This window comes from Anguilla rostrata, chromosome 6 (assembly GCF_018555375.3).
Source record: "Anguilla rostrata isolate EN2019 chromosome 6, ASM1855537v3, whole genome shotgun sequence".
NCBI lineage: Eukaryota > Metazoa > Chordata > Actinopteri > Anguilliformes > Anguillidae > Anguilla > Anguilla rostrata.
The window spans coordinates 2,331,123-2,341,707 of NC_057938.1; the positions used below are offsets into that span (position 1 = coordinate 2,331,123).

Genomic DNA, 10,585 nt, shown 5'->3' on the forward strand with positions numbered 1-10,585 from the left:
AAATAAGCATGTTGTGACAAGATTATTCCCAGTGAGAAATTGTAAAAAGGCTTAATATATCCAGGTGCAGTGTTCAGCACACACTCAGCAGTGTCCAGCTAATGGGCAGTAATTTTAACAGGAGAAGACCAGGAAGATCAGGAGGCAGTAGACAAATATCTTGCGGTCTCTAGCAAAAGAAACGTTCTTGTCACAATGTTTACTTGTCCCCACACATCTAAGCCTAACTCTTTCTTTTCCATATTGCTTGAAACGTTGGTGCGTATTTTACTTGCACTACTACGGCAAAGAAGGAGTTAGGCTTAGATGTGCGGGGCTTACTGGCACTACAGGCTAAGGGTATTAGGCTCTCCCACCCCTCCACCTGCTTCACAATGTTCAGCAGAGTAAATTCTCCCCTTAGAATAACCAGCACGGCGAGGTATATCCATATAAGAAATAGGATTTATTTCTACAGAAAGAGTTCAGTATCTACACACAACAAGATGTATATGCCTGACCTGAAGAAAACAGGGGTAGTCCCTGCTTTTTATTTAAATAAAATTTTAAAAAGTGGTGTCTAAGATTATTTGTAAGCCAACGTTTTAAGTTATTGTTGGTAGAAATAGCAAGCAATATTTGTACTTTGGTTTGTTATTCATTAAATGTGCATATATTAAATACATTCTTCTTTACCTAGCCGAAAACAATGGTGGCCTGATACTTTTGGCCTTTACTGTGTATTTGAGGCTATAATGGTTCTGTATAATGGTTTTGTAAAACTCAGTTTTTATCATTAGGAGCCCATTGTGTCTGATGGTTTCCCTTTGTGCAGATCAGTGCTGACGTCTCATTCTCTGTCCCTTCAGCTCCTGTGATTCTGGACCCAAACACAGCACATCCCAAACTCTCCCTGTCTGAGGATCTGACCAGTGTGAGAGACAGTGGTGAGAGACAGCAGGTTCCTGATAATCCAGAGAGATTTAATTGGGGGCGGTGTGTACTGGGCTCTGAGGGATTCAGCTCAGGGAGACACTGCTGGGATGTAGAAGTGGGGGGTGAGGTCTGGGTGGTGGGTGTGGCTGAAGAGTCCATCAGCAGGAAAAGGGTTTTCAATCTGCGCCCAGCAGGAGGAGTGTGTGGTATAGTGCAGCTCGATGGGGAATACGCAGCCCTGAGCTCCCCACCTACAGCCCTCACTGTGCAGAGGGAACTCCAGAGGGTCAGAGTGCAGCTGGACTGGGACAGGGGGGAGGTGTCATTCTCTGACCCCAGTGACAACACTCCTCTCTACACTTTTAAACACTCCTTCACTGAGAGAGTGTTTCCATTCTTCTGTCCTGGTCCTCTGCGGATCTGTCCTCTGAAGGTGTCTGTAAGAGTGGAATAGTGCTGTGGTTTATGGGCAAGGATCAGGTGAACAGACTGCTTCTTTCACTTTGACAAGATTAATGAGCATATTTGTAGATAATATCTTTTACAATATTTTATTGAATCAATTATGAAATATAGATCCATTTCTGCAGCAGTTCATGATGAATGTAACTTTGAAATCTCATGATGTTGCAGTAAAAATCAGGTTAAAACAACTGCATTCCATCACATCTGAGCAGGATTCATTAAAATATTTGCCGGTCAAACAGCATCAACAAACTATTATTTTATTTGAAACGTTCTGTAGTGTTTCCATGAGAAGTGTCTAATTTCTTTTCACATAACTTCCTGATGTTATCACTGAGTAATAACTGTGCTATACGGTGGTAGTGTAAGTGTGTGGGTTTGTGTGTAATCAGTTGAGGTAATAATAAATAAATCCACCAGTGCAATCACTCCAGAGTGCTGCTCTTTTTCTGACCTGTCACCAGTGTGTCTCCCAGGTGTGTAATGAGGTAAGTCTCCTCCTCTAGGGCAGTATGAACACAGACAGAGGCAAACACGCCACTCATACGCTGGGTTTGGGTTCAGTTCAAACTCACATGAGCTGATCTGATATACTGATTAGCTAACTACCCTGCAAGTGCTATGAGCTCAGAGAGTGAGTTTGTATTTTTCACCTGAGCCCCATAAAACCGGACCAGTACCCGAGGGTTTGGGTCGGTTCAGGTCCTAATTCTGCCTGTTTCTATTGGTCTGGTTGGGGTTTTGCTCTTTGTAGCTGGGCCTTTATATTTTGAGCACAGAGCGCTGTGTGAGCTGGATGGCAGTTGTAGGCCAGCGAGTCTAAGCTGAGCTCTGTGAGTGACAGAATGGATGCCTCAGAGCCGGGGAGAAAGAAGTTATAGTCAGGGGAGAATGAAGTGAGGCAGCAGCCATCGAATGGAGAATCCCAGGTCTGGACGAACTTTTACACGGTTTTTGAATGAGCTGCAGACGAAAGCATGAGGTTTGTAAAATGCGAATTCTGTGATGCCCTGCTTAAGTATGGGAGCCGTGAAACAGGACCATCAGCGTTATGACAGTATAATGCACAAGCCTGCCGCTGTGCACCATCAACTGATCTGATCCAGACATCAATCACACCTTTTCTGAACAGAACTTCAGAGATACCCCAAACCACGGCGTGTCTACTGTACTGATGCACTTATTAAAAGTCAGGGTCAAACCAGGTTCAGCTTCCAAAATGCTGCAACACGCTGGCTCTGGTCAGACTCAGGCTGAATAGAATGTGGGCTCATGTAGGGTCAGGCTGAAGTTTTTGGGCCCGTTTCAAGCTCTAGTCTGAGAGTGATGGAAATGACTGTGGTCATACTCACTCTGTCCACAAGAGGGCGACTGAGGCTGTGCTGAGGTGTTGGATGAAGCCCTGGCTCTACCAGGTCTACATTCAATCGCTCCTTTTTTCCGTCCTTACCACCTTTCCTACTATGGAAGACCAAACCGGTCAAAAATACACTAATTTGACGTCTGGAATCACGTCATTGTCAGAGTGTTGTCAACAGGCACATTCCAATCGTGTGTTTTTACCTCCTTGAACAGCCAATTACAGTTTACTTATTAATTTGATTATACTGGCAAATGTTTCTCCCTATAATTGTAGATTCCTAGAAGCCATACCTTTGTTTCTGGTTTTTGAGAAAGAATTGTCATTGCATTTACAATCATTGACGCTTATAAAATAATGAAAGCAGAAAGATTAAAGTGTATGTTAGTCCTCAAGAAATTCACAATGACTAAATAAAGAAGAACAATCGTGTGAAAGATTATACGCATACAGTTAATTTTGTTGGTTGAACAGATAGGCATAGTATTCTCTCTGGACACCCTGGTACACAGCTTTGATTTTAAGAATGAAATCTCAGTGGTGTTGATACAACATTGGCCTTCAGGATTAGCTAGTTTTAGCTGAACTGGAGAAAGTGTGTTTGTAAATGGGCGTGGGGGTGATTATTGCTTTTCATTTTTAAATAGTTAGTTCAGAACAAATGCTGATTGAATCCTGGCTATATTCTGTAATGAACAGTACTGTAACATTGGAAATGATAATTGCTTAAATTTCTGTTAGCTTTGTTTCCTCTACAGCAACCTTGAATTTCCGCATCTCCCTCTCAGTGGTGTCACGCTGGCATGTGACCGTTTTGGTGCCAAAACTCGAGAGGGAGCGGTCTCGGTGTTAGCCTTCGGTTTAATTCTGGGGTGGGAGGGGTATGGCATTCAGTACGCCCCAGAAGCAGATTGGTCTCGGCTGCGCTGGCTGGTAGAGAGAGCACACGCACCTGGGTTGCGTTAGCTAATCAGCACAGGTGCTTAAAGGTGTGTTTCTCCCCACAGTTTGGTGCCGAGACAGGGAGCACATACTGAGACAGAGTTTTTGAGTTTTGTTTTGTTTTCGTTGTCCTTGTCCTCAGAAAGGAATGGTTGGCAATTTTTTAGGAGCTGCCCTGCATTGGAATTTTCTGTTTCTGCTCTTCTCCGTGAGTAACAATAAAGTGTGCGTAACCTCTGATTTTTGGTGCCTGTGTCTGTGTTTCTGTAGAGTAAGCGCTGCATGAGCAGTTCTCCAGTCACACTCCGAGCACTGTGCTGCGTTCCTAAATAAGAGGTCTGTCATTTACAGAGGTCCTGCAGACCCTTCGGTCTGCATGGCACACGCATTCTGAGCCTATTCTAAACCACAGCTCTCTCCATCATCTTGCTAACAGAGGATATTTATCACATATTGTTTTTTTCCCCTCCAAAGCTGAATTTTGACCTCGCGTGGTGAACCGTTTTTAAGAAGTGGCTACACGTATTGGAAAAAGTAAATCTTTTAATCTTAGGAATTTTTTTTTTGGAGTTGCGCTTTTAAAGACACAAAGTACAAGAAGCGTTCGCCCTCTGTCCAGCGCAGCTGCGAACGTTTCAGTCACACGCTGTAGATGAGTTGACCAGAGGAGGATGGGTTCCCCCCTTGAGCCTGGTTCCTTTCCAGGTTTCTTCCCATCTGCCACAGGGAGTTTTTCCTTGCTGCTGTTGCTTTAGGTTTGCTCCTGAGGGAGTTTACGCCTGGGTCTGTACTCTGGTTGCTACTGTAGTACCGAAGTGCATTGTGACAATTTGTTTTGTGAAATTTGCTATATAAATATTTTGATTGTATGATTGAGCTGCTCTAAAGCCCATCTCTTTCCATTAGCTTTAAGTGATGATACTATGATACTACAATGAGTAATGAATTGTGGACTCAGACTGTGGATTTGTGTTTCAATAATGTTTGTAGGAGAGGGTGTGTGCTTGAGATTAGCTGGGGAATGAGATTCCATTTGGATTAACACACATGAGAGAGAACTGACAGAACCTGAGGAACAGGGCTGGTGTAGAACTGCTGGCAGATCAACCAATCAAACCTCAGTGGTGCAATGCTGCCCCCTGCAGGAAGTACTGTCTGTGAAAATTGGGTGTGTCTAACAGGAAGAGCGAAGTAAAGTTTCTCACAGGTAAAGCTTTGTGTTACATGATGGACCAGATGTTTTCCAGAAATTAATGAATTTCAAAAAAAAATGTATTGGAGGGATAAACAATGCGAGACTGAGAAGAACAGAGATTTGAGAGGAGGTTTAAAGAGGCTTTTTTTTACCTGCCTTTTGAGTAACGGCAATAAGTGAAACTGAAACTTAAGCTACTGGATTTAGCAGAAATCATTACTGAGCTCAGATCAGACTGAGACAGAATGGCGTCTGGATCTTCTCTCATGGAAGAGGAGCTCTCCTGTCCTGTGTGCACTGAAATCTTCAGGGATCCTGTTGTCCTGATTTGCAGTCACAGCATCTGTAAGGCCTGTCTGCAGCAGTACTGGGAACAGAAGGGATCTCAGGAGTGCCCAGTTTGCAGGAAAAGGTTTAAGCAAGAACCTCCTCCTAACCTGTCCCTGGGGAATGCCTGTGAGGCCTTCTTAAAGGAGAGAAGTCAGAGAGCTAAAGCAGGATCTGAAGTGCTCTGCAGTCTGCATAGTGAGAAACTCAAACTCTTCTGTTTGGTGGATCGAATACCCGTCTGTGTTATCTGCCAAACTTCAAAAAAACATGAAAACCACAAAATGCGACCAGTTCAAGAGGCTGCGGAAGAGTATAAGGTAAGTGTCAGATCATATTTCATATTTTACCTCATTTTTAATAGCTTGTAAGAATTTTCAGTTTACGCATAGTATCACATTGTGTATGCTTTATCCTTTTCTTTTGTAAATTCATTTGGAATAAAAACTATTGGGATCTAATAAAAGAACTGTGTAAAGTGAACATAGTTCTCAGGCATGACTGCAGTTTGAGCTCCATACTATGTGTCACATGACTAACATAGAGAGACAAGAGGGTGGGGCAAAGCCAGCATCAGACGTCAATCAGTGGAGGAACTTTTTTTTTTCACTGGGAGGGCACTGATGTTTATTTAGATGGGTTTAGATGGCAGTGTCATATTTGAAGGTCTAAAATATCAATTATGGATGCCATGTATTATCTATTTCTAGAAGGCTGCTCTGTGTTAATCAATTTCTGGAAATTTCTGTGTGTCTCAGAGCGTTTCTCTTGTTCCCTCCGAACAGCCTCACATGTCAGATGCTCTTTAGAGCTTGCATGTTTATGAAAGCCTTTGTTATATTATATAATGAGTATTCCAGTCAGTCTCTCCTGTGCCACCAGTCACTTACAAATGAGCATTTTCCTACTAAAAATGTGGTTTAGATACTTGTCCTCTTTCACCTGGTCAGGTTTTCCTCTTCTATAATCCTCTGGTGGAGTTTGCAGTGGAGGGTCTGGTCCAAATGTAGTGCTGCTGGAACCTGATGTGCTACTGCTAGCTAGTGAAGCTGGAGGGGAGCTGATGTCATTAGCTGAATTAGCTGGATCGAGTAGCATAGCAAGACCAGCAGTGTCACTGACTTCATTTGAGGTTGTAGGTCCAGACGCTGTAGCTTTGGCACGTATCGGTGGTTCTGAGTGTGAATGAGAAGATCCAGTAAATTCTGAACTCTGTCCTGTTCTGGATGGGGCAGGTAGAGCTTTGAGCCATTTTCTAATATCCATTTTGTAAATTAAATGCTGCCAATGCCCGAATGAACCCTTAAACTGACAAGGCCTGTAAAATCAGAGTAGGGAAGCGGGTTGCCAGATCAGGATTTCATGTATTTTTAACTACTAGTTTTGAATGCACCTTTTTATGCATTTTTACCTGAATGATTTCATGCATATTTACAGGAATGATGATTAATTGTCCATTAAGTATTGTTCAGTGCCTTTTTTCTTTGTTATAATTTTCATTCCTGGATTAATTCTTATTTTTAATTGTTTATGGCTGTTCGTATACTGCACTGTGGTCCCTGGGCTAATGTATTTTCTTCATTTTCTTACACTCATCTGCAATGAGATGAATAACAATAAACAAAATTTTAACAATTTTTTCATTTTAATTATGTGACCGATCTGAAAATGATAGCTACATCCCTGGCACAGATTATGGATAAACTGCGTTTATAAAAAGCTTTTGACAATTAATGCAATATTTTGCGACTACTTCTCTTTTTGGCATAATAAATATTGTCTGTAATAAATGTGACATCAACACAGAACAACAATGAAGAAACGATTACTGTTTGTGTAAAACAAATAATCATTACACTTTCCTGTATTTATTACTTAATGCCTTCATAATTGAACATTCTAATTTATATTACTTGAAAATTTTATCACCAGCTCAAACACATATTTTGTTGTCCAGTGTTGTTCTACATAACATGATCACATCCATGCAGTGAAACCCATAGTTTTTGGCCTGTATGCTTTATGCCCTTGTGCTGTCTCTGTAGGTGGTGAAGTTTACTGTCAGTCTATTTCCTGAGTAAAGTGTGGACTCTGTCATTTCTTTCCAGGAGAAACTCAGGACTGCACTGGCTCCAATGCAGGAGGATCTAAAAGCCTTTAATGCTGTGAATCTTGACTGTGATCAAATAGCACACCATATCAAGGTACTGTACTGATGCCTTTAAATCAGAGTGTTGAAAATACAGCACTGGATTGTGCTGAAATGATTGTGAACAATGTTTATTCCAGAGTCAGGCCCAGCACACAGAGAGACAGATAAAGATGGAGTTTGAGAAACTTCAGCAGTTCCTAAAAGATGAAGAGGCAGCTAGGATCACTGCACTGAGGGAGGAAGAGAAGCAGAAGAGTCAGATGTTGAAGGAGAATATTGAGAAGATGACAGAAGAGATATCATCTCTTTCAGAACAAATCAGAGCCATAGAACAGGAGCTGGGGGCTGAAGACGTCTCATTCCTGCAGGTAAGTCATGTGTCATAATCACACGTAAAACATGTTGATCAAGATACTCAAATGGGAATATATTACATTGATACAGTTTTTATAATTGGTTATAGTGATTAAAATCAACTCTTATTCGCTTATTTCAGAGCTACAAAGATGTAAAGAAACGGTATGTGAACTCCAGCCTTTCTCTCTATTCAATCTTTTAATCTCCTCATCCTTTCTCTCTTCTGATTAAATGTGAGGGCATGTAATGTAGCATTTCATCAATGATGAGTAAAATGGGACCAGATGGAAAAAAAATGCTGCACCCTAACTAAATTAGTTATCAAATTAAGTTTTACAATGGTTATGTTTATATTATATTAATCACAATGATTAACATCATAATAATTATAACATCATAATAATCGTGATACAGATAATAGGTAATCAATGATAGAATACAAATTGCCCCCTCCTGTGAGTGTGTGTCCCTCAGTGGGGTCGGGCTGCTTCATATCTGGCAGCCAGTGGGGCTGTGTGGCAGAACGCTGGGAGGGATGGAGCCATTTTCTTATAGAATGATGATCTGATGTTGCTGCTGATAATCTTCTATGGTAATGAAGCCATGCCCACAGCACAAGTGACTCCTGAATATTATTGCAGAGCCCAGTGCACACTGGGGGATCCAGAGAAGGTCTCAGGAGCACTGATTGATGTGGCCAAGCACCTGGGCAATCTGAAGTACAGAGTGTGGGAGAAGATGCTGGGGACTGTTCAATACAGTGAGTACTGGGGGCAGGGAGCTCTGCGTTGTCACTGTACAGGGAGAATCTTCAGCATCCTTTCCACAAGCTGATAAAGCCAGTCAGAGTCATACTGGTCCTGCCTGTGTAAGAGCCCTGGAGTGAAGAGACTGAGCACCAGTCCTTAATCTCACTGATGCTCATAATAAAATATTGATTTAAGAGTGATAACATATTTTAAGGAAGGGACAGGCTTTGCACACTCATACAATGATTATACAACATGGAACATTTACAAATGTTATAGCTTTTAGTTCTAGTGCTGCTCTCATATGTATCTGAGACTGTAAAGGTTGTTTTTGTGAAACCCAGTTATATCATTAGGAGCCCATTGTGTCTGATGGTTTTCCTTTGTGCAGATCAGTGCTGACGTCTCATTCTCTGTCCCTTCAGCTCCTGTGACTCTGGACCCAAACACAGCACATCCCATCCTCTCACTGTCTGAGGATCTGACCAGTGTGAAAGTCTGTGTTGAGAGACAGCAGGTTCCTGATAATCCAGAGAGATTTGATGGGCGACATCGTGTGCTGGGCTCTGAAGGATTCAGCTCAGGGAGACACTGCTGGGATGTAGAAGTGGGGGGTGAAGATTACTGGGACATAGGTGTGGCTAAAGAGTCTATCAGCAGGAAAGGGGCTGTGTATCTGAGCCCAGCAGGAGGAGTGTGGAGTATACGGCTGCTCAATGGGAAATACACAGCCCTGACTTCCCCACATACACTCCTCACTGTGCGGAGGAAACCCCAGAGGGTCAGAGTGCATCTGGACTGGGACAGGGGGAAGGTGTCATTCTCTGACCCCAGTGACAACACTCCTCTCTACACTTTTAAACACTCCTTCACTGAGAGAGTGTTTCCATTCTTCTGGCTTGGTTCTCTGCAGATCTGTCCACTGAAGGTATCTATAAGAGTGGAATAGTGCTGTGGTTTGTGGGCAAGGATCAGGTGAACAGGCTGCTTCTTTCACTGTGATTAATGAGATAAAAATATCTATTACGATGTTTTCTTTAATTATTTAAATGATATTATATTTATATATTTAATGATCCATGTTTGCAGCAGTTCATGGTGAATGTCCCTTTGTAACCTCATGATGTCAATGTTGGAACTGGTTTGTGTGTAATCAGTTGAAGTGTAATAAATGCACCAGTGGAATCACTCCAGAGTGCTGCTCTTTTCCTGACCCGTCACCTGTGTGTCTCCCAGGTGCGTGATGAGGTAAGTCTCTCTCTTCAGTGCAGTGTGAACACAGACAGAGACAAATTCTCCCCTCATACGCTGGGTTTGTGTTCAGTTCAAACTGAATTCAGCAGATCAAGTGAGAGAAGTGGATAAGCCCAGTGCCCCCTGGATGGTGCTGTGAACTGAGCATGAGGGAAATGTCTGTGGTCATACCCACTCTGTCCACAAGAGGGCTTCTGAAATTGTTGTATTGGGTGAAGCCGTTGCTCTACAAAGTGTATGGAGTGTCAGCAAGGTGAGGATTAATTGAAATATGTTTAATTTTCCGAACCCAGCAGTTTTTGCCGTTAACACCCTCGTTTACGTCCAGCACTCTGAATACGGAACACAGTTAAAACAGCTCACTTACCCAACTGAAAAATATATTTATTTGATTTAATTTGGTAATCGCAGAATTTGTTGATAGGCAGAGCAAACTGTTTGGATCAACCTTTATCAAAATGCACACCTCATAAAATATTACAACAAATATTCACATCTAATCTAACGACGAGGTTCAACTACCATAAAACAATTAACAATGGTTACAAACATGAACAGCCACACAAGAAATGAATGAAAGAAGATACCAAACCACAGCTTTTGTCCCCAAGGTAAGCCAAAATGAAGAAACTAAAGGGCAGCAGAATATTCCAAAAGAACGAGAGATGAAATTTATAACGGCAGACCTAGATGCAGGACTCAAATCTAGAAGAAAGCTATATATTTTAACTGGTGAAAAAGAGGAGTAGGCAGGTGCATTGACTCCCCCTCTGACACACACACATACGTGCAGGCACACACACACACATACACACCTCAGATAGTAACCCCCCAGGTCCCCCAGGTCCCCCAGGCTATGCTGGCTGAGC

The 10,585-nt window shown here is 42.3% G+C and overlaps 2 protein-coding genes across 2 annotated transcripts in view; both read left to right on the forward strand.

The window, feature by feature from the left end:
• The window catches only part of LOC135257923 (E3 ubiquitin-protein ligase TRIM35-like), a 4,239-nt gene extending 2,431 nt beyond the window's left edge, over window positions 1-1,808 (forward strand). The window contains exon 4 of the mRNA XM_064341141.1: window positions 815-1,808. Coding sequence (XP_064197211.1) covers window positions 815-1,369 — 555 coding nt within the window. The 3' untranslated portion in view covers window positions 1,370-1,808. The remainder of the gene's footprint in view (window positions 1-814) is intronic.
• Window positions 1,809-5,016: 3,208 nt separating this feature from the next.
• Window positions 5,017-9,511, forward strand: LOC135257924 (E3 ubiquitin-protein ligase TRIM35-like). The gene is made up of 6 exons (XM_064341142.1): window positions 5,017-5,524; window positions 7,250-7,264; window positions 7,494-7,724; window positions 7,853-7,875; window positions 8,355-8,473; window positions 8,888-9,511. The coding sequence occupies exons 1-6, from the start codon at window positions 5,123-5,125 to the stop codon at window positions 9,409-9,411; spliced, it is 1,314 nt and encodes a 437-aa protein (XP_064197212.1). The 5' UTR covers window positions 5,017-5,122; the 3' UTR covers window positions 9,412-9,511.
• Window positions 9,512-10,585: the final 1,074 nt, after the last annotated feature.

What these genes read in the sequence shown, in the direction of transcription:
- LOC135257924 (XM_064341142.1), top strand. Translation starts at nt 5,123, where the DNA reads ATGGCGTCTGGATCTTCTCTCATGGAAGAGGAGCTCTCCTGTCCTGTG. An exon ending in AAGACGTCTCATTCCTGCAG is followed by an intron (nt 7,725 to 7,852) that starts GTAAGTCATGTG and finishes CGCTTATTTCAG; the next exon opens with AGCTACAAAGATGTAAAGAA. An exon ending in TACAAAGATGTAAAGAAACG is followed by an intron (nt 7,876 to 8,354) that starts GTATGTGAACTC and finishes ATATTATTGCAG; the next exon opens with AGCCCAGTGCACACTGGGGG.